The 23253-nt window shown below is 46.5% G+C and overlaps 1 protein-coding gene across 1 annotated transcript in view; it reads left to right on the plus strand.

Moving 5' to 3' along the window:
• ADGB (androglobin) overlaps nt 1-23253 on the plus strand; it is a 463044-nt gene that overhangs the window by 273503 nt on the left and 166288 nt on the right. Inside the window, exons 25-26 of the mRNA XM_073557676.1 lie at nt 5790-5943; nt 15241-15428. Coding sequence (XP_073413777.1) covers nt 5790-5943; nt 15241-15428 — 342 coding nt within the window. The remainder of the gene's footprint in view (nt 1-5789; nt 5944-15240; nt 15429-23253) is intronic.

Below are 23253 nucleotides of genomic sequence, written 5' to 3' on the forward strand. Positions count from 1 at the left end.
GCAAAGTGGGAAAAAGATCTAAGTTACATGTTCTCACAAGAACAAATACTTCATATATATAAACATTCCCATGGCCCGACAAAATGCGTTAAATCCCAAGAAAACTCCTATAAAGTAGTGTCCAGATGGTATATTTCTCAGACACAGTTTCAGGCCTGGCGGGTGAACTAACATACAAAGTGCTGGAGATAACAGAAAGCAAAAAACACAAATATCCTGAACTAAAAGTAAAAAATATACTGCAAATAATGCATAAAGGTAATAATAATAATAATAATAATAATAATAATAATAAGGGTATTTAGTAAACATAATTTTGATCAAAATAATGTACAAGCCATCCCGCCACGTCACGGCAACCCTTGTGGGACAGTCCCTACTCTAGTATTTAAAACCTTATCACTTGCCAAGTGGCGTGAATGTGAATAAGGGTCGAGCGGCTGAACCACTTGTAACAGCTTGTTTTTTTTAAAGTGCTGGAGATGTGAAACTGAAGAGGGTGACTATCTCCATTTATGGTGGTCTTGCCCAAATATAAAATGTTTTTAGGCCCTCACAGAAAAAATTATTCAAGATGTAACTGGGAAAAAAGCAAAACTGACGCCCGAAGCAGCATTGCTGAACTTTCCAGTGTTGCCATCATAAGAGGTTTTCTACATTGGCTCATAACATAATAGCGGCAGCCAAGCTTCTGATTCCCACATACTGGAAAACTACAGACAGTCCCACATATCAACAATTGCTACACAAAATAGACCAACTGTATTATACGGCTGAGCTGGTGGCTCATGTAAACCACACACAAGCAAACTTCAAAGATGCCTGGAAACCATGGATTCTTTTCAGATCAAGCGATCTTTCAGATATGGTACAAAGTGCTGACTAATGATGCCCCAACTACCTCTCCTTTCCTACTCTGCTCCCCCTCTTCTTTATACTTCTCTCAATACTATCTACTTCTTTCTCATTTTTTTTAATCTGTTTCATTGAAAACATATGGTTACTGGAAATAAACATGTAAGTCCTAGACTGTTAAATTGATGGGTATTATAAAATTTCAGGCTTCAAGTCAATGATTCTTACTATGGTATCAGTAAGCAAGTTGTAAGTATCTTTAATTGAATCCTAAATAGAGATGAGCGACTTTGCCTTTTTTCGGGCCGAGTCGGGTTTCATGAAACCCGACTTTCTCAAAAGTCGGGTCGAACGAAATCGGCCGATTATCATGTAAAGTCGAAGGCCGACTGAAACACGAAACCCAATGCAAGTCAATGGGGAGCCAAGGTCGGCAGGGAGTGGAGGACAGGAAGCACACCTACAGTACCCATTTTAATGCCAAAAACATCAATTCTTATTACTTAAGCTTGTCAACCTTAATTTACTTTATAATAATAGTTAGGCATTGAAAACTGGGGGTTATTTGGCTAAAGTTGTGGGGGTAGGGCTGGCTCCAGTTTTTCGTGGGACCTGGGCCAAAGAGTGTCACTGGGCTCCTTTAACACATACCACAATTCATGATCCTCTGATACGGCAGAGAAATAGCGGTATAGTACAATGAAAAATACTTCATTTCTTACATCTCATGACTGATAATCCATCTTAAATTTTCCAATAGCTCCAAAAATGGACAGTATATTTCTCCATACAGTCTTATGGCCACCGCATAGTGCGCCATACAGAGTAATGAGGCCCATATATTTCTCCATACAGAATCATTGGTCCCATATAATGTTTGAAACAGTATATGATGAGCTCCACATAATGCTACAGTAAATGTTGGTCCCCATGGATGAAACTCCACTGTGTTATGGGCCCAAATAGTGCTCCATATATAATGGGCCCCATTTCTAATGCTCCAGTGCATAATGGGCCCTGTAAATGCTGCTCCAGTGTCTGATGTCCACCTTTGGAATGCTCCAGTGTATGGTGGGCCCCATATATCATTCTCCAGAGTATAGTGCTCCCCAAAAATGGCTGTCCCAACATTGAAAACAATTAAATAAGTCTCCTCGCTAGGGAATCCCTGTACTAGTCTGGACTCCTCATCGTCCCCATCTTCCATCTCACTGCACTTGGCTGTTTAGGCAGAGGTCGTACAGACGTGATGTCATTGCGCTTTCTGATCAGAATATCACTGTCAGGACACGCGGAAGACGTCATGGCGGTGGAGCAGGGAGAGGTAAGTATTTCAACATTGCAAGTGCTGTGATCCGGAGCAAGCAGGGGGGGCCCACTCGTTGGCGATGGCACTGGCACAGGGCCCCTCATAGTACAGCGGTTTGTCTGACGGCGGGTGGAGGGCCCTCCCACCTGCAGAGACACTTTTGTGTACTATGAGGGGCCCCGTGCCAGTGCGTCGCCCATGAGTATGCCCCCCCCCACCTGCTCAAGGAACCTGGACTTTCATCTGCACCTTCCTCTTTGTCACCGTGTAAGGTGGTATAGTATGCGGGAAGGGGAACCTGCATTTCATCAGGGTCAGATTCTGGCTGTGTAGAGTGCGAGGGGAATGTAGTGGTCTGGGTTAATGTACCAGCAGAATCATCTAGCAGTGGCTGGGCATCAGTGCACTTGTGGCGCCCCCAGGAGTACGGTCGCCACAGTAGCATTACCTTCCTCCTAGGGAGTGTGATGTCATGCTTGGGAGCAATGAAGGATCTCTCTAGCAGTTAAACCAACACACAACACAGTTCCCACTCCAGGCCAGCAGGGAGACCTCTGAACCTGACTGCTGAGGAGCTGCTCTCTGTGGTCGGGAGGAGGGCAGTTTGTGAAGGGAAGGGGAAGTGTGTGGACGTGAGAAGGGGAGCTGGAGGATGAGCAGAGTTAAGGCTCACTCCTAGCTGGAGCGCATGGTCGGTATTCCAGTCTCCGAGTTTGTAGGGACACTGACGGTCCTGCAGCAGAAACCGGAGGAAGTAGCAGCTGTAAATGCTCTGTTCCCAACTAAGGCTCGGAGGCCCCAGCAGCGACGTGTGTGAGCCAGAAGGAAAAGGCTATGGCTGCCTGCCATACGAGAAAGTTCCAAAAGAGAGTCAACAGGGGGAACTTCAGTGAACTCAGTACTGCGAGTACCTCAGATAAGCGCTAGAACGGAGGCCACACTACCTATCTGCAGAGAGAGAATTCCAAATTTGCTTCCATGCTGACCAACTCCTTCTGTACTCTGGGTCCTGGACGGCACTTACCAAGTACAGGTAAAGGAACTGCACGACTGTGTCGGTCATCTGTCTCCTGCGCCTGGCACACGGCTCTGCTACATCTTGCATTGCACACCATCTACCAACTCTTTCATCTGCCCTGCGACTACGGCCCTACCTGTGCTGGGCTTCTACATCTTAGCTGCACCACAACATCTGTCCCAGAGAAGCGACACTGCAGCGCGGGTCAATCTAATCAGAAACCACAGGTGGCGTCACGTATCATTCACCTATAAACGTTATTCACCCCTTTGCATGGACGCCCAGGGCCACGGAACGGGTCATCACCACCAACGTGACACATCCCTCTGAGACACTTGCCCGATACCAATTAACCCCACTGCCCTGGCTGGCCACCCACACTCCATGTCAGATTTATCTTGGACTGGGGAATTCACGATTTGACTTGATAACTCAGGCATGGTATGATAGAAAGAGCTACATGGACTAATGTGAAGTGTGGCCTGCTGCATCATTCACTTTTGTTGGGGGTGAAGGACAAAAGGAAAGGGGTTCTTCCTGACCAGGAGCCTCCAATGACGACTCAGTGCTTTTATTTTTTGAAACTTCAGAAGAGGAAGCGAGAGAGCTGGAGGCTGTGTCAGCAAAGTAAGCCAAAACTTGTTCCTGAAGCTCCGGCTTTAAAAGCGGTTTACCTACTCCCAGAAAAGGGAGCCTTAAAGGCCTTCTTGTGCCAGCTGATGACGCAGGCTCAACACCTCCTGCCTTAGGTGCTATTGGGCTTTTGCCACTACCAACAGATGCAACACCACCACCACCAGCATCGGGACCAGCTGGCAACCCCCACCCACTTCCATAGCGTCTTCCACCATACTTGCTAATTTTTGTGAAAATGTACCCAAAATACCACCAGCTATATGGTACTGTAAAACAAGGTAGAAGGTGTATCTACTATTGGTGAGATTTTGAATCTCACTATAGATTTGAGGACACTGAACTATTGTCTCAGGCCCAGTAGAGATTACACCTCAATGTAACAGGCTGAAATTGGATGGTGTATGACAAGGTGTGTGGTGTCTATAGGATTGGTGTGAATTTGAATCTCACTATAGATTTGAGGACGCTGAACTATTGTCTCAGGCCCAGTACAGATTATACCTCAATGTAACAGGCTGAAATTGGATGGTATATGACAAGGTGGAGGGTGTCTATAGGATTGGTGAGAATTTGGATCTCACTAAAGATTTGAGGACGCTGACAATGATGCTCTCAGTCCAAGTATGGACGCAGGCAGCCTAATAAGCAGGACTGCTGCACAGTGCACACACAAGGGTGGAAAAATGAACGCTTGGTAACTGTGCAGAAAAGAGGAAAAAAAGTATTTTTGCTTTTAAAAAAGCAGTTTGCACAGCAGTGTGCAAACAGCAATGCAGCTATCAGGGAGCCTTATAAGGCAGCCTAATAACCAACAGAGCTGATGCACAAAAATAGAGCCTCCCCTGTCCACTGCACACAAAGTGTTGTGTTGTAAGTGGAAATCGCTAACAGCAGAAGCAGTTTTTTGGTTCTTCTTCCCTGCCTAATGCTCTCCCTACAGAATCAGCAGCAGCAGCTCTCCCTATGCTAAGATCGGCATAAGTAAGATGGCGGTCGGCATTCACGCCCTTTTATAGCCCCTGTGACACCACACAAAGCCAGCCAATCACTTGCATGCCCTTCTCTAAGATGGTGGTGACCGACGCCTATGTCATCGCGTTGCCCACGGTGTGCGTCCTCCATCATTGGCTGAAAAAGGGCGCTGGAAGCATCTTTTGAAATGCGACTTTGGCGCTCTGGTTGCCGACCTCATGGCCGACCTCACACTATGGTCGGGTTTCCTTTCATGAAACCCGACTTCAGCGAAAGTCGCCAACTTTTGAATATGACCGACCCGTTTCGCTTAACTCTAATCGTAAAGCTCTCAGTTGGACTTGCTTGTACTTTACAGAGCATTTATACTCATATGTGTATCATTGTACCAGTCTGTTTGATGTTATGCTTTAAAATTGTAATAAAAAGAACATTGAAAAAAAAAAAAGAGAACCTGTCAGTACGTTTTTACATATGAAAGTAGTGATTTGGCTGTATAGACATTTGTCCCCAAATAAAAATACCATTTTGCTAGAGATCTGATGTCAGTCATGTGAAATCTCGTATAAAAAGGTATATACAAATCAGGCTGAAAAAGCAACAAAGCAATAGAGGTGTGTCAATGTACCTGGACTGTTTCTTCCAAGAGCACTGATAGGCCCCCAGTCCTAGTAATCACAAGAGGCTGCCTGGATGGCGGCTATCAAGTGCCAGACAAGTAAGTTTCCACTGCACTAGTCTGACTGCCACAAAGTACCAAAGTAGACGCTGGACCAGAGCAGTGCAAATCTTTTTACTCTTCTTTATTACGTCCACTACCAGCCTGATTCGCATATGGCTTCTATGCTAGATTTCTCATAGCACATGAAATCGCCACAATTTTTATTGGGAACAAGTGCCTATACAGTCATACCACTTCTTTTGCATGTAAAATCATCATATGCAAACATTCAGTTGTAATAATTTTGCTTTTTTAACTGAATTTTTCAACTTAATTAGGGAAGTTTTCCATGTTTCTGAAGATATGCTCATAGTACCGAAGATGTATACAAACCTCCAAGCCTCTGCTCTTCATGTCATTAACAATGATACATTGGAAGAAATACCTCGAGTGTGCAACAGAGTAAAACCATTTATATACACCAAAAACACAGTAAGTGACAAGTACCTCAACCATGTATTAACTGTTATAATTGAATGCTGCACAATAACCCCAGACAAAGCATCAGTGAAATGCGTACTAGGTGTGTTTCTGGATGGGTGTGTCACGATTCATTTTTGGATTCGTGGCAGCTCTGGTACCGCTATAATTTAAATGTAGCTTTTTTCCTTTTGGGCCAGCAAGGGTTAATGTCAGTTTCCTTGCTGGCAGCTGCTTTGTTGCTGGTCAGCCGATGTGGGTGGTGACCACTCCCACATTCCTTTAAAAAAAAACACATGACCCATGAGCTGACTGTCTGTGGTAGAGTAATCTATGATGACCAGCCTGGAGTAAAGAGCTCTCTGGTTTCAGTGGTGAATCTGTTGTTTTCATGGAAATTATAGTCCTGGTGCCTTATCTTTTGCTGTGTGATGCTTTACAACAGGGACAGTGTTAAGTACCCTTCCCCTTTTTCCATCTGTCTTGTTGTTGTCCCTTTCCCTGTGGTGTTTACCATCTGCAGTGGTGAGGCTAGCGACCTTTCCAGTCAGTGCACTAGCCAGGGAATAGTGAGGTGACAATCAGGGACTAGGCACGTGACGGCGACAGGGGGAAGGACCCCCATAGGCCATCAAGGGTGTTTAGGGACAGGCACAGGCTGGAGATAAAGAGGTGCCCCACCCCTCATTCCCTATGGTTAGAGCCTTCCTTACCCCATTCCATCCCTTTGTTGGTGTATGTTGTGTCATCCGCTGGACTTAACCTTGTCGATCATGACAGGGTGTATGTATGCATCTCCTTTTTCATGGCTTTAGCCCTCTGATCTTTTGACATCTTATCCTTTATCTTATGGCTTATGAGATATGCATCCACTACACTTTCTGCATATGGCATTGATGTCTACCAATTTGCTTATCGATGCTTCTCTCCTCATGCTTCTGTGTTTATATATGTGTTTGCATATTTAGTGTTGCTACTTAGCCTTTTCACTCTTTATATTGAATATTATTTTACATACTTCATATATACACATTTGTTTCTCTTTCATCTGTGACTTTGTCATTTTATTTAAAGTCCTTCCTATTTACCCAACATGCATTTTCCCCCTCAAATGTGGGGGGAAAATGGGGGTGTGTCTTATAATTGGAATATACCTTACTGGCCACGGTGGAGCAGGGTTTCAAGGTCTCTGCTGGAGGAGGCAAAAGTGGCGTGTTGCTGCAGGCCGCATGCTGGGATGAGGGGGTGCTTGGAGGTGCGACACTGCGGGTGTTCGGTGGTGCAGGGACTCCACTGACGTTTTGTGAAAGCCCAGGGACCCCGGCTCTTCCATGGTTTACATTGAAGTGGACTCTGGGAAAATGGCTGCTGGGGGAAGCTCATGCACAGATGTAGATCTTGTCACCAAGGTCTCGAAAGATAAGATCTCAGCGCCAAGATCTCCATCTGCACATGTGCCACCTCCATGGAAATAAGGGGGCTCCGGGCTTTCACAAAATGTCACACTTCCAAACACCCCTTTTACCTAGTTTGGGGTCCTTCTCATCGTCCCACTCCTGCCTCCGCCAGCAGGGACTCTGGGACCCTGCTTCATGGCAGCCACCACCCCCGGCATGCAATATGGCGCATGGATTGTAAGAAGCACCACCATTTTATTAAAAAAAAAGGTTTTTTTTTCCTATTTTTCTCCTCAAAATTTGTGTTGCATCTTATAATCTGGTGCGTCTTATAAACCGCAAAATACGGTATCCGTGGTCTTTTATTGTATGTCTGAATTTATCTTCAATAAGAATAAAACTTAGTTTTATATTATGCTTATATTTTTGTCTGTCATCTTTGTTGCTTTTTACAATGGAACAAGTGTAATTTCAGGCACATATGAATGTTCAGTGATAAGATATTTATTTTCTAAATGTTTTTTAATAGCTAATAGTACTAAAAAAAAGTGTGTATTCCTTACATAATATGTTCACACATTGTGTTTTTGTCATGTTTTTCCTGTGCGTTTTTGTCTCAAACAGGCAGCATTTTAGGTACTAGCAAATTAAATGAAAATTATGAAACTTCATGCACATGCTGCAAGTGAATGGAAAAAAAAAAACACATAAAAAAGACTGGCACAAGTGTTTTTCCTGCCGAGACTCCCAAGATTTGCCGCAGATTTTTCTGCTGTAAATACTCAACATATGCACATGCCCTTAGGGCTCATGCAGACGACTGTAGTTTTTGATCGAGTGTGCGATCTGTCAAAACAACGTTTGTTATTCATTGAGGCCATGCACATGTCCGATTTGTTGCCTTGTTCAGAGTGGAGAACATTGAATTTTTTTTTTTAATGTCCAGGAAAATGGATCCCACTCTGATCATACTCTGATCAGATTCTGATTAGCATAATCAGACCATTTTTCTCGGATGTAGAACATATAGTTGTGTGACCATAGCCTTGGGATCTGACCCCAGCAGTGTTAAGGCCCCGTCACACATAAAGATGCACCAGCGCTCCCGACAATGATGCAACCTTGTCAGGATCGCTGGTGCATCGCTACATGATCGCTGGTGAGCTGCCAAACAGGCACCTTCACCAACGATAAACATCAGTGAGGATGCTGGTCTCTAAGGTAAATATCGGGTTACTAAGCGGCGCGCGTCAGTTAGTTACCCAATGTGTACCTTAGAAACCTGCGTGCTCGCGCCGGGAGCTCCCAGCACGCAGGTTTCTAAGGTACACATCGGGTAACTAAGTGACGCGCGCCGCTTAGTAACCCAACATTTACCTTAGAGACAAGCTCCCAGTGCCTGCTTAGAGCGCTGGGAGCCTCGCTGATCATTGGCTCCCGCTGCCACACGAGCACGATCAGCGATACCCGGCGGGGGGGCCGGTCGCTGATCCCCGTCACACACAGCGATCTCGTTGGCGAGATTGCTGTGGCATCACAAAATCAGCGATCTCACTAGCGAGATCGCTGTGTGTGACGGGGCCTTTAGTCTTGAGTTCTTTACATGTGTTTTCATAGATCCATCACGCACTGTACTATAAAAGGAGTACTTCAATGGCACGTCTCACTATTGTTCGTGTCTCAGATGCTACTTGAGGTCCTTAAAACGTCCTTTTCCCTTCACCCATGACAGCACCACCTGAGAGAGGGATCCGCCCCGCCAGGACAGGAACCTACTGAGACATAAGGGGCGGCACCTCTCCCCCGCTTCAGTTGGGTTCCTGTCCTGGAAGGAATCCCACTGTGGCGGTGCCTGTCATGGGCGAAGAAAAAGATAAAAGACCCAGGCCCATCCCGGCGCGGGAAGAACAGGTAGCTTACCTGTAGCGCCGGCCGTCGGGTCCTGGAAGCGCAGTCCCCGGGGTCCCTGGGGCTCCGGGTTCGTGCGGGCGTGGATGGGATCCCGGTGGCTCCGGGAAGCCCCCACCGCGCCGCCCTCCCCTCGCGCACGCCGCATCTCGATCCCCGTGGTAGGGGAGAGACGCTGGCGTCTTCCGGCCGCTGACGTCAGCGGCGCTTGGAATGCTGGGTGCGCCAGCTGACGTCAGCAGAAGGCGACGGTGTAATGGCGCCGGGTGCGACGCCGGCCGGCTTCTGAAGCGCTGAGCCGGCGGTCGCAGGGGGGAGGGGAGGAAGACGCTCACCAGGCGGAGGCATGCAATTTAAAAGGAGGAAGACAGCTGTAGATCGGCGGTGCAAAATGGAGTCCGAGCAGGAACGTTCAGCGTCCCTGCCTCCCTCACAGCCCTCTGGCAGGAAGCATGGAAGCCATTCAAGCAGCAGTCGCCCCAGCCGCAGGTCGGGGCACTCCTCAAGGTCCAAAGAGCGTGGGTCAGGTGCTCCGATGCAGCCTCCAAGTCCGGTACCCTTGATTACGGGTGGTGAGTGATCTTCGTGAATGTTAACAGTATATTAATATGGGTTTTCTATTGTATGCTTCACCCTGTAGGAAAGGCCCAGAAAAGCGGGAAGCAAGAAGAATAATAGGGGTTGTGCTATATGTAAATCTCCCCTAGCAAGAGACTGGCAAAAAGATCTCTGTGCTTCGTGCATTCAGCGGACTATGGCGGAGGAAGCGCCTAGTTTCGCAGCCAATCTAATATCTGCCCTCAGGTCAGAAATGGAAGGCTCAATTAAGTCCTTATTGAAAAAAGGGAAAAAAAGCAGGAAGGATTTCCCTAGTTCCCCGTCAGATTCCGCGTCAGTATCATCTCAGGCGGAAAAATCATCCTCCTCAGACTCCTCAGATAGTGACACAGGGGGTAAGCCATGTTTCCCTGTAGAAGATACAGATGCCCTCCTAAAGGCCATTAGAACCACAATGGGCCTACAGGAAGAAAGGGCGGCTAAAACCCTAGAGGACGTCATGTTTGGGGGGCTTCAGGAGAGGAAAAAACGAACCTTTCCAGTAAACGCGAAAATCCAGGCGCTTATTGAGGAGTGGAAAAAGCCTGAAAAATCGGGGGCCCTTCCATCCGCCTCTAAGAGACGATACCCCTTTGAATACAAGGATACGGAGGTATGGGACAAAGTCCCAAAAATAGATGCAGCGGTGTCCAGATCTTCCAAAAGGTCGGCCCTGCCCTTGGAAGATGCAGGGGTTCTTAGAGACCCGCTGGACAAAAAAGCGGACTCATATTTGAGGCACGCATGGGAAGCGACAGCAGGAGGTCTAAAGCCGGCGATAGCGGGCACCTGCACGGCACGCTCCCTCATGATCTGGCTGCAGCAGTTAGAAGAGAAGCTAGCGTCAAGGGTCCCAAGAGAGAAGATCTTATCAGACATGTATCTCTTGCACGGGGCAGCGGCTTTTTTGGCAGATACCTCGGCGGACTCTATGCGATTGACAGCCAGAGCAGCGTCACTATCAAATGCTGCTAGACGCGCGTTATGGCTTAAGGGCTGTCCGGGTGACCTTCAGTCCAAGGCCAAATTGTGCTCTCTCCCCTGCGATGGTCGATTCCTGTTCGGCAAGAACTTGGACGATATTCTGGAGAAAGCAGGCGATAAGAAAAAAGGCTTCCCCAGATTCCCTATGGATCAGAGGAGACAGCCCTTTCGGAGGGGGAGATTCAATAGAGGGCGTCCTCCCGCTGACAGGAGAAGATGGGAGGATAAAAGAAAGAAAGAATCAGGGTTTATGTTTGGTGGAGGCACCTCCACCTCAAAAAAGTCACCACAATGACGCCGGTATTCCAGTAGGAGGGAGATTGGCACTCTTTTTCCAGGCCTGGGAAAAGATCTCCTCCAATACCTGGATTCTGAGCATCCTAAAAGAAGGCCTGAAAATCCCCTTTATTCGTCAGCCAAAACCCGTGGTCGTCATCACACCTATCAGGAAGATGACCGAAGAACAACTGGCCTTAGAAACAGAAATCCTGAGCCTGATAGACAAGCGGGTACTGTCCGAGGTGCCACGCTTACAGGAAGGAAAGGGGTTTTATTCACCCCTTTTTCTAATAAAAAAACCGGATCAGTCATTCAGGACAATCATAAATCTCAGACGCCTCAATCTTTGGATAAGGAACCCGACCTTCAAGATGGAATCAGTGACTACGGCAGTGAAGCTGCTACATCAAGATTGCTTCATGGCCGTAGTCGATTTAAAGGATGCGTATTATCACATCCCTATCCATCCAGATTACCAGAAATACCTGAGGGTAGCGCTTTATATTCAGGGCACACTAAGGCACTTTCAGTTCAGGGCTCTTCCGTTTGGCATATCCATAGCCCCGAGGGTCTTCACCAAGGTCATAGCGGAAGTGACAGCCTTTCTCCGGATTCACGATACGGTCATAATACCATACCTGGACGATTTTCTTATAGTGGGCAGTTCAGAGGACCACTGTACAGCACAGTTGACTCAGGTGATCAACACCTTGCAAGAGTTAGGGTGGATAGTCAATTTCAAAAAATCAAAATTACAACCCCTAAAGAAACAGACCTTCCTAGGATTTATACTGGACTCAGAAAGGCAAGAGTGTCTGCTCCCAGAGTCCAAGATAGAGAAGGTACAAAATCTGGCCTTGGCGGGCCGAAACCAACCATGTATGACATTAAGAAAAGCAATGTCCTTACTAGGTACCCTAACATCCTGTATTCCGGCGGTCAGGTGGGCTCAGTTTCACACCCGGCAACTCCAGGGGGAGATACTAAGAGCACAAAGATCGCTAAGAGGGCGTTTGGAAGGGAAGCTGGAGCTTTCCTCAAAAACCAGAGACTCTCTCAACTGGTGGTTGAACGGGACAAATCTGACCTTAGGAATACCATGGGACAGACAGGCGACAGATATAATTTTAACAGATGCAAGCTCCTCGGGGTGGGGGGCACACCTAAGGGGCCTCATAGGTCAGGGTTCCTGGACACCTCAAGAAAGGAAGGCATCCTCCAACCTGAGAGAACTGTGGGCAGTGGGCAAGGCCCTAAGCCACTTCATTCCGCTACTCCAGGGTCGAGACGTACGCATCATGTCAGACAACAAGGTAGCAGTGGCATACATCAACCACCAAGGTGGGACAAAATCACACTCCTTAATGGAAGCAGCAACAGACATTCTGAGCAGTGCAGAGGAACACCTACACTCCGTGACAGCCCTACACATAAAAGGGGCAGAAAACATAGAGGCAGATTTCCTGAGTCGCAATACCCTGAGGCAAGGAGAATGGGCACTAAACCGGTCCATTTTTCAAAAGATAATTCAGCTTTGGGGGGAACCGGTGATAGACCTCTTTGCAAACAAGCACAACAGGCAAACAGAAAGGTTCTGCTCTCTAAACCCGAGGGAAAATCCATGGGCAGTGGACTCGTTGCACATTCAGTGGAACTTCAGACTGGCTTACGCGTTCCCCCCAGTAGCTCTGATCCCAACTGTGGTAAGAAAAATCAGAAACGATCAAGCCAGGGTGATTCTAATAGCTCCATTCTGGCCAAAAAGGCCCTGGTTCGCTCTGCTACGGAAGATGTCCCTCTCCGATCCATGGGTTCTGCCAGAAATCCCGGACCTACTAGCTCAGGGTCCAATATTGCACGCTCAGGTCAAAGGATTCCATCTGACGGCGTGGAATTTGAAAGGTCGCTTTTAATGGATAGGGGGTTCTCCCCTGGGCTGGTGGCCACTCTGCTAAAAAGCAGGAAACCGGTGACTACTAACATCTACGGCAGAACATGGGATAAGTTCCTACAGTTCTTGGGTAAGCCGTTAGGAAAATAACCCCCGATTAGGGCCATCCTAGAGTTCTTACAATCTGGGTTGCAGATGGGGTTAGCAGTAAACACACTTAAGGTTCAGGTGTCGGCACTAGGGGCGCTCTACAATTGCAAACTGGCATCAGATAGGTGGATAGCCAGATTTATTAAATCCTGCCATAGAGCTAAGCTTATTCCAATACCCAGAATAGCCCCCTGGGATTTAAACCTGGTGTTAGAAGCCCTTACAAAAGATCCGTATGAGCCATTACATCAGCTACCCCTAAAGTTCTTGACCCTAAAAACAATCCTGTTAGTAGCCCTCACATCAGCCCGCAGGATAAGCGACTTACAGGCTCTCTCAGTAAATCCTCCTTATACGCAAGTCTTTCAGGATAGGGTAGTTTTAAGAACAGACCCCAGTTATCTGCCCAAGGTAGTATCAGATTTCCATCGGGGTCAGGAAATTGTCCTTCCATCCTTTTGCGAAAATCCAAAAAATCTGGGGGAGGAGAAATTCCATAGTCTGGATGTTAATTGAAACTGCAAGGAAAAAAAGCGCAATAGGGTCTTATCTGAGAAAACCAAGATATCAAATAGTAATTTATACTCACCGTATATAGGAGAGTAACAAGCATAAAGAAATGCGGTCAGCTTGCTGCACATCCAAATGACCACGCTGTGGCCATAAATCTTCAGATTCACTAGTAGGACTTTTATGGATTAAAACGTGCGCTGCCAGACCATCAATCCTCACAAGTTGTGTACTTAATATATTTATTTCCCAACGCGTTTCGAGGTCATAAAACCTCTTCCTCAGGGGATGACATGTCAGGGGATGACATGTCATCCCCTGAGGAAGAGGTTTTATGACCTCGAAACGCGTTGGGAAATAAATATATTAAGTACACAACTTGTGAGGATTGATGGTCTGGCAGCGCACGTTTTAATCCATAAAAGTCCTACTAGTGAATCTATAGTCTGGATGTTAAAAGGGCTCTCGTAGAATATATATCTGCCACTAGCCAGTGGAGGAGGTCACAGTCCCTATTCGTAGCTTTTCAGGGTGCCAGGAAAGGCTATGGGGTTTCAAAAGGGACTATTGCTAGATGGATTAGGGAAGCCATTAGTGTAGCCTATTCAGCTAGTGGTATCCCGATTCCTGACGGCATCAAGGCTCATTCCACCAGAGCCGTGGCGACCTCCTGGGCTGAAAAGGCAGAGGTATCAATCGAACAGATTTGTAAGGCCGCTACCTGGGCCTCACCTTCAACCTTCTTTAAGCACTATAGATTAAATCTATCCTCCTCTGCTGACTTAACCTTTGGTAGAAGGGTGATGCAAGCGGTGGTCCCTCCCTAAGGTGTTTCGAAGTCTCCAAAAATCTCTCAGGTGGTGCTGTCATGGGTGAAGGGAAAACCACCATGGTTACTTACCGGTAGCCGGTTTTTCCGGAACCCATGACAGCACCCGTACATTCCCCCCCTTTTTCTCTGTATGGGTGTGCACAATTAGTAGGGTGTTTTGAGTGTTGTGGTGTTGGATTAAACATGTAACTAACCGGGAAGTCCTCTCAATGCTCTGTAACCCAACTGAAGCGGGGGAGAGGTGCCGCCCCTTATGTCTCAGTAGGTTCCTGTCCTGGCGGGGCGGATCCCTCTCTCAGGTGGTGCTGTCATGGGTTCAGGAAAAACCGGCTACCGGTAAGTAACCATGGTAGTATTTCTGCCATGAAGGCAGTACAGTTTTGTACTTGGTCAATTGACTGCTCAGTTTCCTAACATCTTGTGACTACTCCTATGCTCATAATGACAGATTATCTAACATTAATTCAAGAGAAAAGTGTAGAAGTTGCTGTTTCAACCAATCTAAATTTAATTCCCAAATATCAGAGGTTGTGACCTAATGGTTTCTTGATAAATCTTTCCATTAGTGTTCACAGCAGAAGTCACTGAAATGGGAAGCCACAGCATTGCTAGAGACGTATATCACATTCTCTTGTGTTGAGTGATAGATGCTCATGCTTAGTTCTCTTAGTCTAATATTGATATATGAGTATTTAAGGCAAGATATAATATTAGATACATCTGTTAAGTTATATGGAATCACATTTTATCTCAACTTTCAGAAAGGATATACATTTGTGGCTGAAGCATATGCTGGTGATTTTTTTGTGGCATCTGGAAGGTGGAGACTAAGACTCATTGGGGCCTGTAATCCTTTACCGTCACTTTCACGTGACACTGTAAATAATGCCTTCTCTATTAAAGAAATCGGAGACTATTATTTACCCAACAAGAAAGAAATTGTCTTCAGGTATGATCCCATACAAATGTCATAAGTTTGTAGTTTCCTAAAGTTATTTTATTATTAATTATTATTATTATTATTATTTATTACTAGCTGAAGAGCCCGGTGTTGCCCAGGCATAGTAACTAACTGTGGTTAGTTATAACAAATTATAATGATTATCCTCCATCCCATAGTCCAGTGCCCATAAACCCATCATACACTGCCGTCATCCCATAGTCCCATGCCCATATACCCATCATACATATCTGCCATCCCATAGTCCCATGCCCATATACCCATCATACATATCCTCCATCCCATAGTCCTGTGCCCATATACACAGCATACATCTCCTCCATCCCATAGTCCCGTGCCCATATACCCAGCATACATATCCTCCATCCCATAGTCCCATGCCCATATACCCATCATACATATCTGCCATCCCATAGTCCCATGCCCATATACCCATCATACATATCTGCCATCCCATAATCCCATAGTCCTGTGCACATATACCCATCATACATATCCTCCATCCCATAGTCCCCTGCCCATATTCACATCATACATATCCACCATCCCAGAGTCCCGTGCCCATATACCCATCACACATCCTCCATCCCATAGTTCCGTGCCCATATACCCATTATGACATCTTCGCCATTGCAACCTATTATGACATCATCGTTGCTATGGCAATCATTATGACATTATCGTCAATACACACATACATACTGTAGGGATTCTACTCGTTCAGGTGCAGCGGGAGACAATCAGGAGGCAGGTTCCTTTAAAGTTCATGGGGTTTATTGAATCATAAACCCATAAAGCAGCACATAACAAAAGAGATAGCTTTTAGCTTAGGCAAAAAGAGAACACAAATGTCCGTTACTTCAGACTCCATCCTGAAGCCTCAGCACACACGGGAGACTTTGTTCTCTCCACATACAGCTCTGGGTTTCAGGAGTAGTCTAGCTTATAAAGTTCTAGCCACACCCATGAACCCAGCAGCTGACTAGTCACGTGATTGTGACCTCACCACAGGTCCTTGCAAAACATCAGAAATAGAATGATCTCAGACTGCACATGCAGCAGGGAAAATGGCAGCAGCTTCCCCTCCCACAGGATCATCTCGTTCCTCCCACAGCTCCCAGGGCTGAGAGAGGTGAGACCTCAGCAGATACACATCACAGTAACTGTGCACCTATGACTAGGGGGGACATGAGGGATTTCCTGGCATCTATGCGCACTTCTTTAAGGGAGGACATGCAGGACATGTTAAAGGAGATAAGAGGAGAAGTTAACTCTTTAGGAGTACGTACAGACCACTTAGAAAACAAGATGTCTGAGTATGTTTCTGTTATCCACGCTCTTGTGGATGAGAATCAAGCCATGAAAGGTAGATTGGCAGGGGCATTTGATAAAATACACGATCTGGAGGAAAGATCTAGAAGAAATAATCTTCGTATAAGAGGCATCCCAGAGACTATAGGAGATAAAGATCTGGCCTCCTTCCTCCAAAACTATATGCAAGCTGTCCTGCCATCGCTCTCCCCAAGGGACCTGTTAGTTGACAGGGTCCACAGGACGCCCAAACCCAAGCACTTGGATTCGTCTCTCCCCAGGGACACTCTTGCAAGCACACACCTGTATACTAATAAAGAGACCTTTCTGAGACAAATAAGAAATCCTCCTGAGCTTCCTTCTGAGTTTCAGGCACTGCAAGTTTTCCCAGATCTGTCGGCTGCTGCGCTAAGAGGCGGGAATATGCCCACGTCTGCAGAGCCTTAAGGGAGGTCTCCGTGAAATATCGGTGGGGTTTCAATCCTGTGAGGCTTTTCATTACTCATGACGGAAGTACAGTCGTCTGTTCCTCTCCTAAGCAAGCGGAGGAGAAGCTCACGAGCTGGAAGATCCTTTTTTCACCGAGACAAACTGACACGGGTCGGAAGGTGGCTTCGGAGTGGTCTATGGCTTGACTGTACTGCATGGTATGGGTCTGGATAACTGGACTCTCCTGCTACGCTTCCTAGTGGGCCTTGGTTCGTGAACTTTTCACTTCCTCCCCCCTCGTAGATCCTTGATCTGCGGATCGTCCGAACTGTTCTGGATGTTTATACGAGTGGCTCTCGTATATTTGACTATGTTTTGGTTTCTTATTTTTTCTTTTTTACTTTTCCTTTCTTTTTTTGTCTGTTCTCTTTTTTATTTTCTTTTTGGCATCCTTTCGGGTCAATACTCTGGCCCGTCTGTAAGTATATCTGCTCCCATTTTTTCTTCCAGGTTTTTTCCTCCCAAATACCCAGGCATCTATATGCTACAATGGACTCTCAGTGTATTTGTAGACGTGTTGGTTCTAGCATGCTATATGTGACTATATTAAGTGTGCAGTTCCATTCTGCCGGCAGCACTGTGAACTTCTCGTATCAGTATTATGAGTATACAAATCTTATCGTTGAATGTTAGGGGCCTAAATTCCCCTGAAAAACGCTCTATGATGTGGAGGGAGGTGGGGAGGTCACGGGCGGATGTTGTCTGCCTTCAAGAAACACATCTATTGGAAGCTGATAATTTCAGGCTTCGACACCCTCACTTCCCCCACATGTTTTTTGCTAATGGTCAGACCAAAAAGGCTGGTGTGTGCATTATGGTGAAACGTACAATAGCATTTCAATTGTTATCACAATATGCTGACTCCGTAGGTAGATGCTTGACAGTCACTTGCCTGCTAAATGGAGAGGTGCACACGTTGACAAATGAATATGCTCCCAATGAAGGCCAACACAAATTTTTGAGAACTGCCTTTAATGATATCTCTTTAAAAGCGAAGGGTAGCAATATCATATGTGGTGATTTCAATCTCCCCATGAATGCGGACCTTGACTGCTCTTCAGGAAGGAAGAGAACTAGGAGGGGTTTGTACCTCCTATCCCATGAATTTCACCTACATGATTTTTGGAGATACTCACACGCATTGGAAAGAGATTATACTTTTTATTCTCCTAGGCACTCCAATACTCCCGTATCGACTATTTCTTGATAGATAGTGCGACCCTAAGCAGGTGTCTAAATGCCACTATTGGCCTAATCGCCTGGTCTGACCACGCTCCGGTCTCTCTGACATTTGCTCTTGCCCACCAGGCTGACCCTGCGTTCAGGTGGCATCTTCATGACTCATTGCTGCTGAGGGGGGAGGTGGTTGATAAGGTTTCCTCGGAGCTGGAGGGCTACTTTCAAATAAACGATAATGGGGAGGTCTCTGATGAGACCCTTTGGTCTGCTCACAAAGTGGTGGTTAGGGGGGGTTCTCCTACAACAAGTTTCATATTTAAAGAAGAAAAGAGAAGCCAGTAGAGAGGCTCTGCTCTCCCGTTTACATTATTTAGATGCTATTAATAAGGCTGCACATACGCCCTCCGTCTCTGAGGAGATCTGCCAAATTAGATTTAAATTAAGGGAAAATTTCCTATACAAATATGCATACAATATGAAGAAATTTAAAACTAACTTATATGCTACCGGGGACAGGGCGGGAGCGCTTCTAGCTCGCAGAGTTCGTAAACGGGAGGTCATGTCACGAATTGACCACATATTGGATGAGCAAGGTAGAGCCCTTAGGAACCCACAGGACATAGTGCAAGCCTTTGCTCAATATTACACTGCCCTCTATAATTTAAAAGATGATGCCTCCACCCCTCAACCTGACCAAACATCTATTGATGCATACTTAGATTCTGTTAGTTCGCCATGTATTACCATTGACCAATTAAATTATTTAAACGCCCCCTTCGCGGCTGCAGAAATTCAGCAGGCGATTAAACAGACTAAACTTCATAAAGCCCCAGGCCCGGATGGCTTAACGAATGATTATTTTAGGACCTTTTCTCAGCAATTAACACCATATCTACAGCATCTGCTCACACACTGGAGAGACGCTGGTACTGTGATGGCCCCTAATTTAGAGGCCACTATTTCCACTATACCAAAACCGGGGAAATCACTCACACATCCCGGAGATTTCAGACCCATTGCTTTGTTAAATTCAGATGTCAAACTGTTTACTAAAATCATAGCATCTAGACTGAAACTAATTATACCGACTATAGTGTCACCAGATCAGGTGGGCTTTGTTGCAGGACGGGAGGCAAAGGATGGCATACGACGTATGTTGAATTTGATAAAAATATCTGAGCTGTCTGGCCAACCCAGTGCATTCCTGTCACTTGATGCTGAAAAAGCTTTTGACAGGGTGCACTGGGGATATTTAAGAGCAGTCCTGAAGAAATTTGGACTGTCGGGCCCTATATTATCCGCAATCTGTGCGATGTACTCGACCCCCTGCGCCAGGGTTTTGACGTCTGGCTTCTTGTCCGGCCCGTTCCAGATCACGAACGGTACGAGACAGGGGTGCCTGCTCTCGCCTGTTATTTTTGCGCTGTGCATGGAGCCGCTTGCCGAGCGCATTAGAATGTCGGCGGGCATTTCTGGGATTAGGGTTGGACAGGTGGAGCACAAAGTCGGTCTATACGCCGATGATGACATTCTATCCTGTGTAAATTTAGAATCTTCGTTTTCTGCGATTATTTGTGAACTTGGGGAATTTAGCAAGGTCTCATACTATAAACTGAACCCCACAAAATCCCTGTTTCCGGTGGCGGTTCCTTGTGCGGCAAAGACAAGGCTGGAGGCCATTTTTCTGTTTAAGTGGATGAGAGAGGGTATTCCATATTTGGGCATTACGCTGACGGGTTCTGAGCAGATTGTGGATAGGAACTTTACTAATTTGGAAATACAGCTTAAGAAACAATTGGAGCAGCTTCATGCTGTCCAGACCTCCTGGATTGCAAGGATTAATGCCTTTAAGATGATTGTCCTACCTAAAATATTGTACCTACTCCGGTGCATACCAATGATAATCCTTAAAAAAAGAATTCTAAGATTACAAACTATGGCATATAGTTATATTTGGTCATATAAAAAGTCTAGGATCTCCAGGGCCCTAATGTATTTCCCGTATAAAAAAGGGGGACTGGGGGTACCTAACTTGTTAAAGTATCATAAAGCCGCTATAATGACGGGACTGAGAGACTGGTGGCAAGCGGACAGAGACCATAAATGGCTTCAAATAGAAAACTATTATGCTACCGCCAGGTCTACCCGATATATTTTGGAGGCTGAAGCTATTAAAACTACTAAATATTCCCCACTTTTGCCAACTATGAAAGCTGCGCTACATCATTGGAGGACAGTGGTCCCATCTCTTATTAAACTATCACGCCACTCCATATCGTTAAAGGCCCTTGAGATGCTTATTCCATACCTTAATCTTCAGTCATGGGTTGCTGCCGGAATTGTGAGTCTGGGAGACCTGGTGGGGAGTGGTGGGTTAATCCCGTTTGACCAACTGGCTGCTGAGTTTCCGGCCACCCGGAGGTGTTTTTACCAATACCTACAAATACGTCATATGTTGCATAATTCACCAGACTCAGTTTTTTTCAATTCACAACTAAATAACACAGTTAACGGTTATTTTCTGCTGCCTGATTCTGGCCTGAGAGGTATCTCATTATTATATAGAGCCCTGAATGACCCGCCGGATAATACAAAACTGCCCTATATGATCAGGTGGGAGCGGGATCTGGGTTTTCTCTCCGAACCTGTTGACTGGGAGGAAGGATTGTGTGAAGTTGTACAGGTCTCTTCATGTGTGAACCATCTGGAGCAGTTGAAAAAGACGCACCTGAGATGGTACCAGTTCCCGGTCCGAACGGCACATTTTGGAGCTGGTGGGTCTGGTGAATGCTGGAGAGGGTGTGGGATGAGGGGTACTCTTGAGCATACTTGGTGGTCATGTCCGGTGCTCCAGCCTTGGTGGAGGGGTGTTGATTTATTGATCTCACAAGTCTTGGGTATCCAGATGACTCTGACCCCAAGCCAGGCCATTTTACACATTGGCCTGAACGAAATTCCTCATATTCTTAGAGGTACGCTGTCACATATTTTGATAGCTGCTAGAGTGTTGACAGCGGCTAGATGGAAAGATCCCACCCCCCCAGAGGTTGCAGGACTAATTGATAGATGTCACGTCACCGTCAGACTCAGGGCCTGCTGTCCCGGCCTCGGCCACTAGGAGGCGCCGGACTGTCACATCACCGTCAGACTCAGGGCCTGCTGTCCCGGCCTCGACCACTAGGAGGCGCTGGACTGTCCCATCACTGTCTGACTCGTGGCCTGCGGTTCCGGCCTCGGTCTCTGGGAGGCGCTGTGCTTCAACCCCGAGTGATGGCGGCGATAGTTATGAGGCTCCTGCTCAGGCGTCCGCTGGACGCAGGCTTCGCTCCTCGATCAGTCATGAAGGGGCTGGTGCATCACCATCCAGCCTGGTCCTGGGGGCGGTCTGGGTGACATTATCAGCCCAGGAGCCTGTGAGGGATGACCTGATCCCTCAAATACCTTGGGACTGCTCTTGCAGGCTGCTGGATATATTCTTGGTTCCTCTGTGTGTATTACTGTTTGACTGACTCTGACTTTTGCCTGGTCTTCTGACCCTGCTTCTGCCTAACGATTCTGTACCTCTGCGACTCTCCTGGTTTGACTCTGACTTCGGCCTGGATTCTGACTCTGCTTCTGCCTAACGATTCTGTACCTCTGCCACTCTCCTGGTTTATGACTCTGGTTTCGGCCTGGAATCCGACTCTGCTACTGTCTACTGTTTTTATACCATTTCTGCCCGACTGGTTTAGTCTCGGATATCATTGCCTCTGTGTCCTGTATTGGAACACCTTTCTGGCGACCGTCCTGCTCTGGTCATTGCTCCTATTCAGACAGCGCCTCCTGGGCTCTGCTATAAATCCAGATCCCTGTATAGGGGTAAAGGGTATCAGTGTTTCTCGGGGTGTTGTCTGGCTGCAGCCCAGACTGCAGGCAGACGTCACATTATATCCGGCCCAAAAAATAAAACTGCTTTTTGTGTCTATACTTAACACATATAAAAGCGGTTTTCCTTACCTTTTTTTTTTTTTTTTCCTCTTCCTCCTGACTGAGCTAATTCTTGGCCCAAACACCTGTTACATTGCACAGCCTGGAAGGTCACTCTCAGGCTCAAGCATGCTGCAGCCTGGAAGCTTCAAGGAAAATGCTGGCTGTTGGAAATCCACTTTCCTGGATCATCGCCCCCTGGACAGCTCTGGGGGCCAGGTATTGCCCGCAAATGCGGCCAAACTGTTGTTACCAGTTTCCCTTTCTTTTGCTAAGAAATGTCTGTGTGTGAAGGCTTATGTGGATTGTGGTGCTGCCGGCAACCTTATGGATTTTTTATTTGCTAGGAGCCTTGGTGTACCTCTGTCAAGGCTTAAAGCGCCTATTCAGACTACTGCGATTAATGGTACATCTATATTCCAGGGAGGCGTGGAATTCGTTACTGCCGAAATTTCTATGTCAGTGGGGACATTACATAACGAACAGATGTCATTTTTTGTTATTCATAATTTATCAGATCCCGTTGTATTAGGCATGCCATGGTTGCACCAGCATAATCCAGTAATTGACTGGCGCATAGGTGATATCGTGCACTGGAGTCCACGGTGTCAGAGTAACTGTATGTCACTGTCAGCGAACCAAATTAAAATTAAAACACCTTCTATTCCATATGCATTTAGGGATTATGAAGATGTTTTCTCCATAGTGGAGTCTGAGAAACTACCTCCTCACAGAGAATACGATTGTCCTATTGACTTGGTCGCTGGTGCCCGTCTCCCTAAGGGGAGAATATTCAACCTCTCTGGTCCTGAGCGTGTAGCCATGAATGACTACATAGCAGACAGCCTACGAAAAGGCTTCATTAGAC

The sequence above is a fragment of the Dendrobates tinctorius genome, unplaced genomic scaffold, assembly GCF_039654945.1.
Source record: "Dendrobates tinctorius isolate UK_male_01 unplaced genomic scaffold, ASM3965494v1 ptg000250l, whole genome shotgun sequence".
Taxonomy (NCBI): Eukaryota; Metazoa; Chordata; class Amphibia; order Anura; family Dendrobatidae; genus Dendrobates; species Dendrobates tinctorius.